This window comes from Cheilinus undulatus, linkage group 11 (genome assembly GCF_018320785.1).
Source record: "Cheilinus undulatus linkage group 11, ASM1832078v1, whole genome shotgun sequence".
In the NCBI taxonomy this organism is placed as follows: Eukaryota; Metazoa; Chordata; class Actinopteri; order Labriformes; family Labridae; genus Cheilinus; species Cheilinus undulatus.
The window spans coordinates 10,527,302-10,547,278 of NC_054875.1; the positions used below are offsets into that span (position 1 = coordinate 10,527,302).

General features: G+C 39.1%; 1 protein-coding gene across 1 annotated transcript; it reads right to left on the bottom strand.

The window, feature by feature from the left end:
- Nucleotides 1-3,806: 3,806 nt before the first annotated feature.
- Nucleotides 3,807-19,902, bottom strand: zbtb17 (zinc finger and BTB domain containing 17). The gene is made up of 15 exons (XM_041798370.1): nucleotides 19,772-19,902; nucleotides 17,042-17,320; nucleotides 16,675-16,854; nucleotides 15,511-15,843; nucleotides 15,333-15,422; nucleotides 12,699-12,976; nucleotides 10,569-10,711; nucleotides 10,166-10,466; nucleotides 9,880-9,967; nucleotides 7,797-7,913; nucleotides 7,575-7,695; nucleotides 6,738-6,868; nucleotides 6,370-6,633; nucleotides 6,122-6,211; nucleotides 3,807-4,878 (listed from the first exon to the last, which is right to left on the bottom strand). The coding sequence occupies exons 2-15, from the start codon at nucleotides 17,244-17,246 to the stop codon at nucleotides 4,559-4,561; spliced, it is 2,661 nt and encodes an 886-aa protein (XP_041654304.1). The 5' UTR covers nucleotides 17,247-17,320; nucleotides 19,772-19,902; the 3' UTR covers nucleotides 3,807-4,558.
- Nucleotides 19,903-19,977: the final 75 nt, after the last annotated feature.

Here is a 19,977-nt window from a genome sequence, read left to right on the forward strand (position 1 = left end):
GAATCATGAATCTATCACCAAACACCACAAGTCATTATACCTGAAGAAGTGGATTGACAGAAATGTTATGTATGTACAAGATTTGTTTGAGGAAGGAGGGGAAGTTATGAAATATGAGCTTTTTATTAACAAATTTAATTTTCCTATAATTTCTCAAGAATTTCACCACGTAATCTAAAGTATTCCAAAAGGTATTAGGGAACTAATGAACGGTCTTAAAAAAATACCAAGTTATACAACTGAATATCTCTTAATTAATGGAATTGATATTAGAGATAAAAAGTGCACCAATAAACATATTAGGATGACGCTTCAAATTCCAGAACAGTCTACCCTGCTGGCAAGGCCTGCTGCTCCGCTCAATTTGCTGACATAGAATGGGATGCAGCCTGGCTTCCAAATACTGTATAGACAACAAAGTTCGACAAATGCAATGGAAAATTTTACATAATATTTATCCTACCAACTTACAATTTCCAAAATGATAGATAAAGCTCCAAACTGTACCTTCTGCCAAAAAAAAAAAAAAATGTAGAAAACTTGAATGCGGCCAATGTTACAACTTCTGGAAACAATTGCATCAATTTATTGTTCAAAAAACCTCTAAAATAATCAACCTCAGTTATCAAAGTGTTGTAATTAATTTTAGTCACCAAAACAAACAATTTAAATTTATCATGAATCTATTTATCATACTGGGAAAATACCACATCCACAAAATGAAATTTACTGAAAATAGCCGCCCACTCTTCAAAGTATTTATAATTGAATTAATTACATCGGATCTTTGACCGGCTGGAAATGAAAATGTGCAAAAACCCTAGAAATTTATAACAAATTCTTTAGTCCTTCATAAATGAACTAACTAGGATTCTTGTGAAACAGCTGATCATGTCTTCTCTCCCACAAGGAAGCCTTCCACTGTTTGATGGACAAATCCTCGAGTAAAAGTCGTTCATAAACTCCTTTGAAAACAAAACAGACAATAACAAAGACAGGTAACAGTTCCTCATACAGTTTACCAAAGGCCAAGCACAAAAACTGGTTAAAAGTTGTGAATTCATGTCACCGAACAGAGGCTACCCAAAGGCAAAGGCTTTATTAAAGGAAAACTTTGGAAATGAACACAAAATCTCTTGTGCTTACCTGGAAAAAGCTCTCGCCTGGCTCCAAATAAAATCTGAGGATTCAAGATCTCTGCAGGACTAGGCCATATTTCTGAGGAGCTGCTGTAATGCCATGGAGGAAATGGAGTATATGGAGGAGCTCGACACAGTTTCTAACATGAGAAGCATTGTGCTTAAACTGCCTTTTAAGCTCAGAGAAAGATGGCGCAACAAAACGTATGAGCTGCAAGAGGAGCGCCATCGCAGGGTCAGAACTCAGGACCTTATCTGCTTTATTGAAAAACAGGCTCTATAACAGCAGACCCACTCTCTGGTGACCTTCAGGACCAGTCAGGCAGCATAGGTAAAGCTAGACTCCCTGTTAAGCCACAGATTTCCAAACCAGCAGGCAGTAGTTTCACTACTCGCATCTCTTTTGCCCCTAAGGAAAAGACACCTGAACCTAATTGCCCCTTTTGTAGTTCAGGACACAGATTGGATGTGTGCAGACAGTTAGAGCACACATAGAAACAAGCTTAGTTTTCTAAAATCTAAAGGCATATGCTTTGGCTGTCTCTCCACAGGCCACGTTAGCAGAGACTGCAAAAAAGGCCTCACCTGTAGAACCTGCAAACAAACTCACCCAAGCTCCCTGCACATAGACAGCAAAGACAATAAAGAGGCAGAAATATCCCCTGATGTCATAGGTAGCTCATCAGTAGAGTTATGTGGCCATATAGAGGCCTGATGCCAAGATAGTGTACTTTCCATTGCCCCAGTTCAGGTTAAGGCAGCAAAAGGCAGTCAGGTTTTACAGGTCTATGCCCTCCTGGATCCTGGATCTACAGCCACCTTCTGCTCAGAGAGGTTAAAGTCAAAGCTCAACCTGAAAGGAAGACAAACTCAGATTCTTCTCAGCACAATGATTCAAACCCAGTTTGTTCCAGCCTATTTGGTACCTGGAATTGAAGTTTCAGCACTGGACAGCGACAACTTCTTACCTCTTCCTGAAGCCTTCAGTCAGAAAGAAATGCCTGTCACCACAAACAGCATCCCCGGGCAAGAAAGCTTAGCTCAGTGGGAGTATCTAAGCAAAGTTCAACCTCCCAGTATCAGTGCAGAGGTGGAGTTATTGATAGGTACAAATGCTCCTAAACTGCTAGAGCCATGGGAGGTTATTAATAGCCAAGGGGAGGGGCCCTATGCAGTCAGAACGCTATTGGGGTGGGTAGTAAATGGGCCACTGAAAGGTTCTAGTGAGGGCAGAATAGCAAGTGTTACTGTCAATAGGATATCAGCCACAAGTTTAGAGGAGCTCTTAGTCCACCAGTATAACCAGGACTTCAGTGAGGTAGCATCTGAGGAGAAAACTGAGATGTCAGTTGAGGATAAACAATTTTTACAGATAGCTGATGAGGCATTTCTACAAAATGGACATTACCGCCTAAAGTTACCTTTCAGGAGAGCAAACTCTGGCAAGCCCAACAACCGCCAGGTAGCAGAACAGCGCCTCCAGAGCCTCAAAATTTGATTTTTCTTTTTATTTTATCTTTAAGACTACTAGAACAATTTGTGAGGGGGAGCTGCAGGTGTGTGGCAGGGCCGGTTTAAGCCCTTTGCAAGCCCAGGGCAAAGACCAGTATGGGGACCCTCCCCCTTTAGCTAAAAGCAATAATAATGAGAGGAAAAAAATAGAAAGCATAACTTTAAGTTAACAGAGTCACGGAACTACAGTAAATGTCCAAATATTACATATACAGTGCTTAACAAATTTATTAGACCACCCTAACCCTAACCAAAGTAAGTCGTATGCCACAGCTGCCCTAAATTAACAGCATTGGTAATTACCAAAGTCATTTTTTATGTGTCTGCAATGGTTAATACACCAATACGTAGAAGCTCTTTAACCCAAATGATATTTTTAATGCTAAAATATTATTATTGTTGTTATCCATGAATTTTCAAATTTAACAATGACCTTTCTGTTTATCCTCCACAGTTGGACTTAAAGAGTGGGAAAGCCTCCACACTGTTGAATGTTGTCAACAGACCACAGCCTGGTAGGTCTACTAGCTACAGCAAAGCTTACGGGGCAAATGTAGGCAAAACAAGATCATGAGAATTGGTCTTTTCATTGTCTCATGTTGATATAGTATTACAGCTTTGGTGACTCTGACATTTTTCACACTGTCATTTTAAAGTCCCAATTTGCTTGATTGGCTTATAATGAAGTAAAAAGTTAGTCGTCTGAAAAGGAGAACTTTTATAAACATTACTCGGTATATGTGGTGTGTCCCCACCTATTTATCAAAAAGGAAATATAAACATTGTCTTGCATAAGTATTAAAATCATCCTGAAGTGTGACTGATCTGAAAACATTATTATAAAATGAAAAAGGTGGGAAAAAAGAAAATGCAGTCCAAATAATAAAACATCCTTTGTGCATACAAATGAACCTGGTATTAAGTACTTTCAAAATGCAAAAAGAATAACTCTTTCACCAATTTCTAATTTTATATATTTATATTATTATTAAGTTGTAAATGCTGACAGTCCATTTTAAATCAAACCTGTTTAAACACCTAGAAGATCCCAATACTTATCTCAAAACTACACATGGAAATGTCATTAAGAAACACTATCAATAAAACAGAGTTTTAATCAAAATAAAAGCCAAACAAAAAGCTGGTAAAGCTGTATAAGATGCTTTATTCACCAGGTGATGAAAATAATTGAAGTGGTATTCATCAGGACATGTTGTGGATGTTAAGGGAGTTACCTTCAAGCCAATATTACCAAAAACAGATGCTGAAAATTGACTAGTTTGTCATCATCATGTACTCTATGTTGCATTAGAGGTGTTAAGACGTTTTAAAAGAAAACATCAATATACAAATATTACACATGCACAGCTTTACAGTGTTTGCTAGTGCACAAATACGAGACATCCCACTCTGGAAAAAAGAGGAAATGTTATCTAGCCTCTTATTAACTCTATAGTACCCCCTCACGTTCAAGTAGATATCTCTGCTCTTCATGAAAATACTTCAACTAAGTACAATAAAATATTTAAATATAGACTGTTTAAGGAAATATATTTACATATCTCATCTTGGTGACATGGAAAAATAACACAAGTTTCCTCTTCAAGTTAGATTAGGTAAGACACAATCACAACCTAAATATTTTATACAAAAACAATGCATATTCCTGTATTTAAGTCTAAAAATAACCAAACTATACAAATAAGTTCTAAGGGCAGCAAAAACATGGTTTATGAGCATACACTCTTACATAGAATTGTTTCAAAAGGAGTCTAAGTAATGAATCTGACTTACTTTTCTCACATAAAGAATTGTCTTGCAAGTAAAGTTCATACACATTAAAAATCTGCCTCACTATTCCTGATTCTGGCATCCCCGTCCCTCTTCTTCATCCTTTCCCTGTGGATTCAGTGTGGATTTCCTTCTGATAAATCCTCTTCCTGATCCCTCTTCTTGTGTCTCTCCTCCATCCCTCCTTCCCCTCCTCCATTCTGGGCGTGTAGGATCAGCTCTCCTTCCTGAATGACCTGTTCAGCTGTGGGTTGCCATGCTGGGGCAGAGTCTGCCTCTGCAGTGTTCGCTGTGGTGTATTGGTAGAAATCAGAGTCTGCCTGAAACATGACCAAGGCCTGAGCTGTGTGGATGCGTACATGCTGGGCGAGGGAGCTGGCGTCCAAGAACTTATCCCCACATGAATCACAAGCGTACAAGATCTGGGTGTTTGGATCTGGGAACACAAGAGTTCACAACGGGAGTCAGCCGTTTACATTTCCAACATAATGTTTCTTTTACATTTTACATCTTTCTCAGTTTCTTTGTTTGCCAGTGATCTAGGTAAGATGGAAACTTAACACAGCAGTGTAACATCATCCATGAATTTAACAACAAGCAGCCAGTTTTTGAAGCAATGGCAGTTCTTCAAATACCAGTAGTCACACCTTTTAAATGTCTGCATATTTTTATTTTGTCAATTTGATACTTCAAGAGTGTTTTTTTTTCATATTTACTTTGATATCTGATAATTCTGCCACACATCTTTCTAAAACAGTGTAACGCTCATGAAAAGTCTAAAAATTACCCTAAAACTCTTAAAAACAAGCCTCAAAACATGATATGAAACAAGTACATAAATAAATAAATAAACACATGATTTCATTCTGAAACAACAGTTCAACAGTATAAAGTATAGAAAAAAAATAATAGTGTCTGAAAAGGACTTGGCAGTAGTGAAACGTATTTATCCCTTTTTATTTGTTCAGTAATTCATACCAGTGAACATTATTGACTTAACACAATATCCCTTTAATCTATTTTTCTATAATGCATGCAACTCTAACACAGCATGGACAAAAACATTCTCTCAGTTTTCAGGGTCAATAAATACATTTTTTGAACCACTAAGGCTCGCTTAAAATGGAAATTTAAATGCCTACAGGCAGCTTTTCCACACCAGTGCAAGGATTTATCTTCTACTGCTTTGCCGTTTTGTAGTGTTTCCTCAGTATATGTGTATTTAAAGTTACATACACCGCATGTTTTAATGATGAAAGTAAGAAGATATTGTATGCATTCATAAAAATATTAATTTGCTGTGTTTAAACAAAGGCATACAATTTTTTTCTCGTGCTGTTTTTGTTAAATATCCTTTCTGGTATTATTTAATGTTATAGCAACTTACCCATCAAAAAAAATCTGCCCAAATCATCTTAATAGTTGTGGATGGAAAAATACTTCAGCAGCAGAAAGGCTCAGTATAATTCCGCTAATAACTTATTTTTTTATTTAATAAACAAAAATTCAATAATAATATTCCTGGCATAAGCTCAGTGCGCTGGTTTCCCTCTACTCCCACCATGATATTCTGTTTTGTTCTCACAAAACGAGGCTCAGGAATGGCAGTATCATTTTTCATGAACACTAATAAATACAGGTATTAGAACGTAAACTATGAAGAGGACTCCTACTCTTACCTGCTTCCTGCACTTTCTCCACAGCCTTTGTAATTTCAGCTTTCAAAGCTTCTGTCTCATCTGCAGACACGGAAGCAGCCACTGGCACAACTGTGAATAAACACACAGGGTAACACTTGGTAAAAAAAAAAAATGTATCACTCATGTAATCCCTGTTCTTCTTCATCATTTTTGATAATCTACCAATGTTCAGCATGCTATCTGCAACATTTCCCCTCATATCCCTGAACTTAGAGGCGCCATCTCACCTGTCAGCTGGGCGACAGCGCTTGCTGCCAGGGCCTCTGTTGCCAGCGTGACGATATCCTCTGTGGTGACCGTAACTATGTTGATCTCACTCTCAGAGGTGGATGCAGCAGCGCACTCATCCATCCCCTCATCTTCTCCACCTCCAGCAAGGACCAGTCGCTTCATGCCAGCCTTGCCGTGGTGGACGGTCTTGACATGAGAGCGCAGGTTGTCAACCCGGTTGAAGCCTCTGCCACATTTATCACACAGGAACGGTTTCTCTCCTGAGGGAGTGGAACAGAGAGAAGAAAATGTCAGCAACTAAGGATTTTTATGTAAAAGCTACAAAAGCACTTCTCTTTAACTGTGACACCCTTTTTGTCCTTACCTGTGTGAATGATAATGTGCTTCGAGAGGTCTCCTACATTGACAAATGCTTTGTTGCACATTTGACACTTATGTGGACGGACATTGTCGTGATGGCGGATGTGATTGGCCAGCTGACTGGACTGCACAAACCTGTCCAGAGAGAGATGCAAGATAAGCCTCCAACATGGTCTTTGAATCCCCATAAATGTTTACCAAAAAAAAAAAAAAATCCATTATTTTTAGGTGCAGTTTACATTAAGAATATTCTACATAACAGGGTACAGATGGTCTGGTAGTTAGGCTGCACTCCACATGTAAAGGCTGCTGTCCCTGAAGCAGGCTGCAAAGGTTTTGGGCAAACCTGTGGCTCCTTTCTTCCATGTCATTCCCTAATCTCTGAAGAGTTTCCTATTCGATCCACTGTCCCATCTCTCTAATACAACCAAAAAGCCTGTATATAAATCTTGGAAAATAATTCACATAGCAAGTCTAAGGAAACCCTTAAAGGATATGCATCACAGCCCTGGATTTCCTGTAATAAGTTCATTTCAGTTGTTTTTCCAGGATCTGATAAATTAGCTTGTTATTATGTTTAAAAAAACAGTGTTTTTAGAACAAGATAATGAGAGAGATAAATAAAGCTCTTAGAAAAGCATCAGAATTTACTCATTAGCTCAGGAAAACAGAGTACAAATGCAAAATCCATGTCATCTCAGGACTTCTGTCTGTTATTTCAAGTGTATTCTTTACTTCATACACCTTTTGTCTAAAATATATCCAAACTAGTTGGATAGTTGCATAGTCTCAGGTTATTTTGAGTCATTTATGAGCTCACTGTTATTTTTCCATTGCTGACCTTTTTCCACAGCGATCACACACATACGGTTTCTCCCCGGTGTGCTGCCGTACGTGAGCAATGAGTGAACTGGCCTGGGTGAAGGCCTTGCCACAGATTGGGCAGATGCAGGGCTTCTCTCCTGATTAAAACAAGATACAACATGTTGGTACATTAATCATTTTTGTTTGGGATTTGCTGCTTTCACATTCTGCAGCAGTGATTTTGAGGTCATGCTTTTACCTGTATGGATGCGTTCATGTCGCTGCAGAGCTCCAGGGTCACTAAAAGCTCTCTTACAGTGCATACAGATGTACGGTTTTTCCCCACTGTGAACTCGCAGGTGTCTCTTTAGGTTTCCTAAAAAGGCAGTACAATCCATTTAAAGGTGAACAACATGAAAATCTCTTAAAAGGTAGAAATGCTGTGAGGATGGAGTTGATGAGAGACTTTTAGGTTTTATTCCTGTCTTTGACACAGAACCTTTGCAGTTGCTGTAGGTAGCCATTCATCGTCAACCTATTATTACTTGTAATGCACCCCAAGGTTCGATCTATATGCTAAAGAACAGAAAAACGTCTTTCACACTGCAGGGCTCCAAAAATATAATCATTTATTGCACCTGATGCTCATTACATTATTCTATGGAGGTTCTCAGCCAAGTTATCTACATATCACTCTGTACTTTAACAGAGTTAAAAAAAAATGTTTTTGCAATTTTTGATCTACACAATCATAAGTTCTTGTCCTATATCTACCTGTGCAGATCTTGTTACATTTTACATACCTCTATAATGAGGTTAACAAGTAAGCACTATATCTTGAACATCTGAAACTGCAAATATTACACATAGCCACTGGATTGTATGTTGACAAGTGTTTTTTTGTCCCTGAAACATGTTCACGTGATGACTCTCAGATCGGCTCATGTGATTGTCTATGTGATTATCTTCACCTGTATATTATGAGGTGCATTGCACTTGTCACTTTAGTCTGATGAAGAGCAGCTCTGCTCAAAACGTCACTACTTTGGTGCAATAAATAATTATATTTTTGGAGTCCTGCAGTGTGCAGGACATTTTTTCTTTTCTTTGACAGTGTCTTTTTCGACTTAGCACCTGCCCACCTAGGTTTGGATGTGCGTGTAGACTTTTTTCGATCTATATGCTCCCACTGAGTAATTTCACTCAACATCATAACTTTTCCTTGCAGTTGTTTTTAACTGTTTCTTAAATGTTGATTGGCTCAACCCTTTTCCAGTTCGATGACTCAAAACCAGACAAACAAAAACTGAGACTCACACCTGAACAAGTTATAATAAATAACACAATAATGCCAAGACATTTTTTGGTGTTTTGTTAGCAAAATATTTGAAGAAAGGCAGCCAAACCTCATACTTTAGAACATTTGGTAATATTGTGATTTTTGAGAACTAAGTCTTTCAATTAAAGACATAAAGCATGCATATCCCAACTATGCCATCTGTGGCTCCTGGTCCGTTTCTAATTGGCCCATAGCAAACTATCAAAGTAAAATGAAACATGGCCAGCATTAGGACAGGAAGCTTTTACTTGGCTGTGTTGCATTGCTCAAAAGATGCTCCCTGGGTTGGTCAAGCAGCATACTTTAACATGCTTTAGCTAGAAACCCCCATATGAATAGATACATTCATGACAATGTAAACTGAATAAATTAAAATTGGTTCAAAAGCAATTAATCCATACTAGCATGAATCGCAATATGAGGGTGCAACAAGCTTTATGCTATAAAGGAGGTGGCTGGGGTGTAGGAGGTTACGCTTTGCCAGCAGCAGCAGCATGGTGCATCAGCATGAATGCAAGCAGGGATTAGTAAGGAGTATGCCATATTTAAATATAATGCTGTATTGAGAGAAAGAGCTGTGATTGGCTGTTTTTGTGTCTGAATGAGGAGTTGAACCATAAGAGCCTCTCCTCTCTCCTGCACTGAGTGCTGTTCTCATCCTTACCAAGGGCAATAGCCAGGCCTCCCTGAAATCTGATTTGCCAACCCCAAATCCAAAATAATCATTTATTATTTGTCCTATGAGCCATTAATGGAAAGATGCAAGGAATGCTGTTTTTTCTTTAATTAATAAGCATGGCTTAACCTAAATTGGACCAGATTTACAAACTTTAATACACAAAAGACGAGGTTTGTCAAAATAGCTCCTTAGATTTTACTGTACGTGGCCCCCAGTGAAAAAAGTCTGGACACCCCTGGCTGACACCTCTAACAGATTAACACTGCAGTGCAGCAAAGAAAAATTATAATTAAGGAAAGAGCACGGTCCATGTTATCTTCTTACCTGAGGTGGTAAACTGTTTGCCACATTCCTTGCACTTGAGAGGCCCGTCCGTGATGTGGATTTTTAAGTGAGCTCTCAGGTTTCCCAGCTAAAGAAAAGACAAAACAAACATTAATAAAGAAACTGCACACTGATGTAAACTGGGTTATCAAGCTCAAAACTTCTTCATTTAAGTTATCACTGGAAATAAAGCATTTAGGAGTTTGCAGAAAACTTTGCTGTCTGTAGTTGATGCATAATGTTTAGGGAAGAAAAGTGATGAATTTTTGACTACATAACACGTTACCTGATTGAATCGTTTGTCGCAGTGAGGACATTTGTTCCCCTTCTCCGTATCATGCGTCTCCAGATGTCTCATCTTTGCGGTGGGATCAGAGAAGGCTTTTTCACAGTAGTCGCAGTGGTACGGCTTCTCACCACTGTGCACCAGCTGATGGCGCTTCAGGTTGCCAGACGTGGTGAACAACTTGCCGCACATTTCACAGCTGTAGCGCGCCTCACCTGTGTGGCGTTTGCGGTGCAGGTTGAGCAGGCTGATCTGCCGGTAGCTCTTCCCACAAGTGGAGCAGCAGTATGGCTTCAGAGGGCTGCAAAGCAACAAGCTTTGAGTTAAAAACACAATCCTGACTGTGCTCTGTGTGTAGGCATCATCCGGGGGGGGTGCAGGTAAACTAACGTGTTTGACTCACCTGTGTGTTTTCTCATGGGCTTTACAAGCTGCAGGGTCAGAGAAAGCTTTGTTACAGTCCCGACAGCTGAATGGCTTCTCTCCTGTGTGGATGCGCATGTGTCTCTTAAAATTTCCAGTGTGTGTAAATTTCTTCCCACAATCCTGCAAATAAAGAAGCATATTAATAAGCATGAGCTGACAGAACTGTTTAATTACACTAACAGATGACTGTTAAATTTCCCCCCAAACATTATATATCTGGAAACATTAACAATATGCTTTATGCCAGAAGCTCAAAAACAGAATCCAATAAAGTTACAATGAAACAAAAGCATACTGTACTAAAAAAGAATTTATAGGTAAGCAAAGGGGAAATAAAAAAGTCACTGGTGCAAGCAGGGCAAAGAAAAACTGTGCTTTTCTTACACTGTTTCTTAATAAGTGAGTTGCTTGGCAGCTGGATTTTAACTAAACAGAGTCCATAAAGTTTGTGTTTGCATAAGCATTAAGAGAGTTACAAGACTCCAAACAGAATTCCCTGACTACAGACAGAATATTTCTAGAATCTTGTAGCATGTACATAGAAAAACTGTAATATAAGTGCTAGCCAAAGAAGGCCAGGGTACCTTCTTTGAAAGTGTTCAGCTTGAGTTATGCTGCTACAAGTTTCTGTTAAATATACATGTTGGTCAGAGTTTGAAGAACAGCCTTCACCGATGCATGAATGGTATCAATATAAAAGCAGCTGACTAGCCAGATAGTCTGCTTCACATTTCCATGGCATGGGATGTACTTCACATCCATTCTGTAAGGGCCAAACCTTTTAAAAGTTCTTGGAAGATTATTGGACAGGTGTTCTGTCTGTCACATTCACTGATGAAAACAGTGCAATGTCACTTCCCACTCTCTAGAGTGGAAGCGCACCCTACTGGGTCAAAACAAGCTCTGTGTTTAAATGGCAGCAGATTGGGAAACAACGGCACCACAGCTATTAAACACTAGTGCATCATTTTGGGCATCAAATAACTAAATAGCCATAATTTACTACAGCTTTTATCCTTAACTGAGGAGAAACACACAATTTTCAGGCTTTTCTAACAAAAATATGTGCCCCTGGCCTGTCCACAATCAACCCAAAAATCTGAAAAATCCATTCCCTCCACCCTCTTTTTCTCCACCTTTTAGAAAATATGTGCTGAAGCAAGCCATTCTCAGATTTTCCCTCATGATGTCATGTGATGTCAAGAGTAACCTCTGCTTTTTGCCAGTCCCTCACAAGTTTCTCACTCACTCTATATTTCTTCTGCTGCTCGATTACCGTTTTTGTTCATTTTTTCGGTGAAACAGGAGCATATAGCATATAGCTGTCACCATGGTTGTCACAAGCCTAGAGCGCCCTCTCGTGGCTGTAGCTGGTAATGTCATGTCAGTCAATATAAATTAACATTAAAAAACATGTTAAAAAATTATATACATTTTGATATATAATTTGCACCTGACTTTAAGTAACAGGACCAGCCAAACTATGAAAAAAGTGTGATTTATAGTCTGGAAAATACGGTCTATTAAAATAATGACAGGTCTTTCCACCAGAAATTAGAAAATAAACTTGTTATGGTGTAGGGCTGAAATGATTCTTTTGGAGTGCATACTTTAACATTTGTTTCATTGCCTTTTTGTCACTCAGATTTGCGTTTAATCTTCAAGCATTACCACCATGACATTTCCCTGCTTTCTGCAGAAACAGCTACTTTAGATTGAAGGAAACCCTCAGGTAAGTTAGATGCATCTCCGGTGGCGCTCTTGATGTTGGGAGCATCATTGGAGATGCACCTCCGGTGATGCCCTTGGCATCGAGGAACCACCAGGAGGAGCCACCAGGAAGACTCCCAATCACTCTTAACATTAAGGAAGCCCTCATGTAAAGCGCGTACCACCTATTGGCACAACGGACAGTTTAACATCACGTCCCATGTTTCATGATTCTAATGGCAATGAGCAGAGTTCTACCACAGCTTATAGTAAAATCAGTGATAATTCACATATCTACAGTTTCATTATTACTAAGTACACGTGAATACAAAATTTAAGTCAATCATCAAGACAGAGAATCACTTCATTCAACAAAACACAGACCAGCATTTCTCACCTCACACTTGTGCGTCACTGAGCTGTAGGGCTTTGACTCTGATCGGCTGCTCATCGACGCTGACTGACTTTGTCTGCCATCTCCCTCGCTGCTTGAATCAGCTTCCCCTGTCTGGTGGCCGGCTTCTCCATCTTCCTCCACAACACCCTCATCATCATCAGCTTCTCCATTACCAACCACTTCTGGGTCAACTTCCTGTTCTTCCGCCATTTCTGCCGGCTCTGCCACCTTCCTCACAGTCTTTTTCTTTGATGGGCCTTCATCTTCTGAGTCATTGTCTGTAAGAGAGATAACAAGATACTCTTAAAAATAATATAAGGTGAAGATTTAACTGGATTTCTTTTAAAAATACTCAGATTCATGTAAAGTGTATAAAGTTTCCCACAGCCAATTTTAAAACGGTAATTCTGTCACTGGGGTGTAAAACTGAATGTAAATTTAAAAGTGAAATAACATAGAATCTAAATCAGAAAGTTTTCCTAGCATATCAAATTTACTCTAAATGTTCTTGCATTACATCTAAGTAATTATCCTTTCTATGGGGATGTGGTTTCCATGTGGTTTCCTGCATGCAGTTTTTGCTAATATTGGGGTCAATGCACTACAAACTGACATGATTTAGTGCTCAACTTACTTTTCTTTTTGGTGGAATGAGTAATGTAAGGTGTGCTTCTGCAATTCATGTTATCTTTTTAGTTACATTTTCATAAAAGTGATCTACTAGATTTCCATTTCTATCCTACTTCTGTGCAGGTAGCTGCATACTAACAGAAGGTAAACCTACATCTTTAAATTAGACAAGTGGGATGTTAGAAAAGACAGAGTTTACTTTGTGGATGATTGTGGATAAGTAGGTAGAGTCAGTCCTCCACAGTCATGGGTCGGTGGTGTGTTAATGTTAACTGGTATGTATGATTGGGATTTGTGAATACTGATGGCCTCTCTCCATAGCAACCTTTGCCATCAGTGTGTGAATATGGACTGAATGGATGGGTGTCATTTGTGTTGTCAAAGAACTTTGAGTAGTCAAACAACTAAGAAATGGCCATATATGCTCCATTTACCATTTACTTTGTGGAAAAATCCCCATTAAGGAGATTTTTTGTGAGAAAGGGACAAAAACAACAAAGTGAACTAGAAAAGCACTCTGAGAGCACAGACCTCTGCCATTAGCCCTATCTCCCAGTAGTAAATAATCCTTTAAGAAAATTCCTGGATCCAGACGGTGATCCAGATCACTCCCAAAATCTAATCAGTTCTTTCTTATGCCATTTCTGACGTTTCCTCAAAATTTCATCAAAATCCGTCCATAACTTTTTGAGTTATGTTGCTAACAAACTAACAAACTTACTAACAAACCCTGCCAATCACATAACCTCCTTGGTGGAGGTAAATATAAATTCCTGTCATCTTAAGCAGTGCCTAATCTTTATGCTTCTACCCTGTTCACTCTCAAATTGTGAGACTAATAAAGCACTGCAAACTTTGATATCTATTCTGAAAAACACTGTTTCTTTCACTGTGAATCTGTTCATGATTTTTGAATTACATTACAGAGGCTCAATTCTAAAGATATCACTTAGCACTCTTTTAATGCCATGTCAGTTAAAACTTGTATATTCATGAGCAGAGGTGGAAAGTAGCTAATTACATTTACTTAAATCACTGTAATTGAGTAGTGTTTTTTGGGTACTTTTTTGATTGCATTTTCACATCAGCACCTTTACTTCTACTTAAGTAAGCCTTAACCAGAGTAACTGTACTTCTACTTGAGTACAATACACTTGTACTTTCCACCTCTGTTTACTACACACTAGCACACTGAGAGAGGATTTCTTGGCATTGTGTCTAGTGGGTTGTTGTTGTTTTTGATGTGAGGCGCATTTGTACCATGAATGAAGTTACCCATTGAGTTGGAGTTCCTGACTGTGACTGATAAACTCATAAAGGAGGCGTAGTGCACATTCTTCATTAACATGCATTGCCTTGCTATGAGGTTGACTCTCTGGTTTGTTCTTGCTAGAGGAGACCCTACTTGCCACAGATTGTTTATTTTTCTGCATTTTACTTTATGATAGAGGTGTGATTTTACCTGGACAACCTGAAGATCTGTTCTCTTGTTGTTCTTGCCAATAAAGAAAGATCATATTTCCCTATACAACTTCTCATGACTGGATGGTATAACCACCAAAACATAGAGGGGTTTTAATTTCTAGTAAGACAAGAATAGCCTACTCTAAAGTGTTACTTTTTGTCAGTATGTGATGTAATAATACTACGAGTTACTTTTCAGTGACAGTGATAAAACAAACTCCTTAAAAACAAACAAACAAACAAAAAAAAAAACTAATGCTATCCAACGCACAACATGGATAACATGGAGATGTGATGAACTATTTAACACTGATTTAAGACCAAGAATAGCAGTGCCTGTGAAATACTAAAGCTGATTTAGTACAGCTATTATCCAAAACATATTTTATTATATCAATGTTTTTAATTGTTCTTGAACATAAAAAATACACACATCCCACAACCCAAACGGGGAAAACTTTCCCTTTGAAATACTGTAACAAGTGTTGGGTTTAGAATAATAATGCCGTACGCAGAGAAAAAAATTACCAATAAACTCACCAGGTGGGAAGTTTCGTCGAGGAGGTTTTCTGATTCTTCTTCCTCTAGAGCTCATGTAGGAGGAGCTGCCAGGTGACTTCAACTGCGATTCTGAAAAGAACAACAATAATCTTATTTATCAAATAAAAATTCAGCACCTTTTATATCAAGTATTCTTAGGTGATGTGTTTTTATTTACTGGGTGTGTAGTCGGTGTCGGAGGGGTCGTCCTGAAATCCTGAAGCCTCTCGCGCAGTGCTCTCTTCCTCCTTCACCGATATTTTCTTCTGCGGAGACAGTGTGGCAGTTTTGGATGGTCGGCCTTTGCCTGCCTGGGATTTGGTGGGGTTTTTCTGAGAAGCATCGTGTTGTTCTTCAGTAGAGATGATTTCCTTTAAATGTTCCTGGTTCTGCGGGGGTTCTGTATCTTCTGTGGGGGTGTTGGAAGGACTCTGCTCTTCTGCTTGAAGAGCTACGTCTGCCAAATCACTTTCCAGCTCCTCTTCATGCTCACCTTCGCCTGGTTTTTCATCTGGTTTAAATAAAAAAAAATGTATATTATTAGATATGATATGGTGGACAAAACCAGCAGTTTAGGGTCAATTTTTCTCACATGGACTGAAATGCATTTAGACCAGCAAATGGCATAAACATAGTGTACAGGTAATAAACACAGAAGACTGGTGAAATTTGCTTAAAATATCAGGAAAAAACGGTGTCATGATCATCGTATCAGAGGGAAAATCCATCAAATGGGAGCTAAAGTAAACTGTTAAATCAACCATGCAGGGTTGTGAGCTGGTTATGTAACACCATCAATTTGATATCGATGCCTCTGCAAGACCTCAACAGAATGAAGTTACTCCGACTACTCTTACTGCAGTACTTACTGAATTTTTCTGGTACTTGAGGGGATTGTAGACAGGCTAGGGGCACATATTTTTGTTAGAAAAGCCTGAAAAGGGATTTCTGCATAATATGTACCCTTTAAATTGAGTTTCTTTGTTGCCGGTAGTATCAAGTAAGTACTTTCACAGTGTACTGATTTAAAATTCTGACATACAGTTTAACTTAAACCATATCCTTGTGCATTAATTTTACAGGTGATAAATAATATTTGTAATGACTATCAACTACTGTGGAGGGAGTGGAGTCCCAAGTGTGGTGATTGTTTGATTAATCAAACAAAAACATGTAGTTTATTGGCCTGCTGTAACTCTTCTGACACCTTTAGCAAGTAACTTACCTGGTTCAGCATTTCTACTCAGAACTGGGAATGACTGCCAAATTTTAAAGATCAGACATGAAAATGGAAAGATTTATAAACTCATGAGGAGTAAAATCTTACTGAAGATGGACTCACCAACAGCAAAATCCAGTGTAATGAGGGATGGAGCTTGATTTGCCATTGATTGGTACGCTGAGCAAGCGTTCACAATTTCCTGCATCTGTAAAAAGCTGGCAACAGTCCGCACATCCTCTACATTCTGTGGACTTAAACTCAGCTTAGCTGTGTACATAAACTCCAGGACCTGACCCAAACCTGCAACAATAATGGAAACATAACGGGTCGATACAAAAGGGTTGGCTGTTAGATTTACTGTTATCAAAGTATTGCAGCACCACATTATTAAGAGCACAGGAAGATGAAAATGACTGTTAGGTTATTAATTGAATGCAAAAACTGTGGACATAAGCAGAAAAGTGAATACAGACTAAAGGGAACCCACCTGCTGCATTACTGATGTCCAGATGCACCACATCTTTCTGGTCCAAGAAGAGGGTGCGGAAGTAGACGCTGCAGGCTGCCAGTACAGCTTTGTGGGCCTTGAAGTCAACGCCGTCCACAACAAAGGTGCAGTCACACAGCAGGCCCTGCTTTCGCTGACGGTTCAGCTGCTCCAGAACCTTCCCACTGTGCCAGGGGAACTCCATCTTCCTGATTGTCTGAGGATAGTGGTAATCGCTGCCAGGCAGACAGGCAGACAGACACAGGTCTCAGGAACTCCCTGGGTACAATGAAGCAATCTAGTATGATTAATAATTCAATGTTAGCGATAAAATACATAATCTCTCTTCTCAAGTACAGGTCTCTGTAAGCATCTCTCCATGGGTCACAACCCCAGTATTTGCTTGAGATCTAAAGAATCCAAAAGTGTAGAATAAAATTCACTAAAACAAGTTGTGAAGAACAATTAAACTAGTTCTTTATAATGTAAAACCTATGAAACAAAGAACATCACCATTTTCTGCAGTAGCCAGGTATTTGTTTGTTCTTTTTATTTTGTGCTACCCTTTGTTTGTTTGTTACGTGTTCTGCCTTCTATGTAAAGCATCCTTAGGTCCCTTAGATGGGACCTAATGGGTCTAGCCCCAAGAGGACCTACAGTGCCTATAAAAACGTATTCACCCCCTTAGATGTTTTACCCTTTTATTGATTTCATAAATCTATTGTTGAAAGTGTCTTTTATGTCAAAGTAAAAACAGATATCTACACAGTAATGTCAATTCAATAACAAAATGTAATGTTAAATAAGCGACTGCATAAATATTCACTGCCTTCAAAGTGACTGACCTAATTCAACACAGGTCCAGCCAACTGGTGCCAATAGACACAATTAGTGAAATGGGGATCACCTGAGTGCAGTGAATGTGTCTCAAGTATTTTGAATATTAAGACACCTGTGTCTGGAAGGTCCAGCCACTGGTTAATCAGTATCCCTGGCTACCGTTACACCATGAAGCCAAAAGAACACTCCAAGCAACTCAGAGGAAATGTTATTGAGAAGTATAAGTCAGGGGATGGATACAAAGCACTGAACATCCCCCTGGAGTTCAGTTAAATCCATCATCAAGAAATGAAGGGAATATGACACATGTGTAACAATGCCTAGATCAGGCCATCCTTGCAAACTGAGTGACTGTGCAAAAAGCAGACCAGTGAGAGAGGCCACCAAGACACCCATGACTGCTCTGAAGGCATTACAAGCTTCAGCAGCTGAGATGGGAGCGACAACAACTGTTCCCCGAGTTCTTCGTCAATCAAAGCTTCATGAGAGGGTGGCAAAGAAACAGCCACCAAACACTGCGCATCACAGCAAACACACTATACCCACTGTGAAGCACAGTGTTGGCAGCATCATGCTGTGGGGATGCTTCTCGGCAGCCGGCCCTGGAATGCTTGTAAAGGTAGAGGGTAAAATGAATGCGGCAAAATATAGAAAAATCCTGAATTCATTCTGCAAGAGAACTGCGGCTTGGGAGAAGCAAGATTTATTTTTGAAGCATAAAGCGAAACTTAAACTGAAACGGTATAAAGCCAACAAGATGAATGTTCTGAAGTGGTCAAGTCAAAGCCCAGACCTCAATCCAATAGAGAATTTGTGGCTGGACTTGAAAAGGGCTGTCCATGTCTGATCCCTGTGAAACCTGGATGGAGTTGAAATGGAATTAGATTTCAGTTTCCAAATGTGCAAGCCTGATTGAGACCTATCCACACAGACTCAATGCTGTAAATACTGACTTAAAGGAAGTGAATATTAATGAAGACACTTGTTTTACATTACAAATTTTTGTTTAACTGACGTAACTTTTCAGAAATCGTTTTTACATTGACATTTAAGATTTTTAAAATATTTTTTGGTTAAAAAGGCAAATTATTTGGACCATGGCTGATTTATAAAATCAATAATAGGGTAAAACCAAAACATCCAAGGGGATAAATACTGACAGTAAGGCACTATAAGCTGACATAAAATCCTCCAAGCCAAACATGTAAATTCAATATTAAATTTAATGCATTCAGTACAAAGAGCAACAACATCTGTGTTAAAACTGTTTTTCTCCTTTATTGCAAACTTTATGGTAAGGTCTTGCACACAGAATATTTGGCATCTCTGGTTTGTGATCATGTAAAAATATTTTATCTACCTTTTTTGTACTTAATAATACATTTTAATAACAATGTGAGTGTGTACCTATAGTCTGTAGTCATGTTCGAATAAGTATCAGGCTCGTTCTACTTGTAAGACCACTAAATAATGGATAGACTGACAAAATTTGTATGAAATAACAAAAACGATGATAATACAGCTGGCTAGCCTAACCTAAAGAAGTTAACGTAATAACACCACCAGAATCGAGCTTTCCGATAACCTCATGGGACTCTATAGGAGAAAGGAGATTAAAATGTTTTCATCATTGACGTTATTTTTGTACACCCAAGTTCACTTCGAAGTTTTAACAGCTTGGTTTGACAGTGCACGACATCGATTGCAATTCCTCCATCCTTGCAGCTTTGTTATCAGGGATTAATTTAGCGTGCCTTGACATGTAGTGAAGGGAACAAGATGGCGGAGCAACGAGTTCAGCCCGTCTTCATCCCTTATTGTTTTCACAGCTCGCTCGCTATTTTCGCTTTACGTAAGCGCCATTTTAATAGAAACTAAATTCTGAATTACCTCCTCGTAGTATCGTCTCGAGTCCGGGTCCAATAGACGCGGACGGGCGGTGTTCCCAAGTGTTTGAGTCAGTTAGGATAAACAAACCCAATCGAGTTATTCGGTGATCGATCATACGCCGCTAACTCCCTCCTCCGCCATCTTCCTCTCTCTGATCGATTGATAGGGACCGGCCGGATGTTCCACAAGAGCACGCGCAGTGTGAG

Coding starts and splice junctions, on each gene's coding strand:
- zbtb17 (XM_041798370.1), bottom strand. CDS start 17,246: ATGGAGTTCCCCTGGCACAGTGGGAAGGTTCTGGAGCAGCTGAACCGT. Junction 12,977..15,332: donor TCGACGAAACTTCCCACCTG/GTGAGTTTATTG, acceptor TCTCTCTTACAG/ACAATGACTCAGAAGATGAA. Junction 7,696..7,796: donor ACATGAACGCATCCATACAG/GTAAAAGCATGA, acceptor TGTTTTAATCAG/GAGAGAAGCCCTGCATCTGC.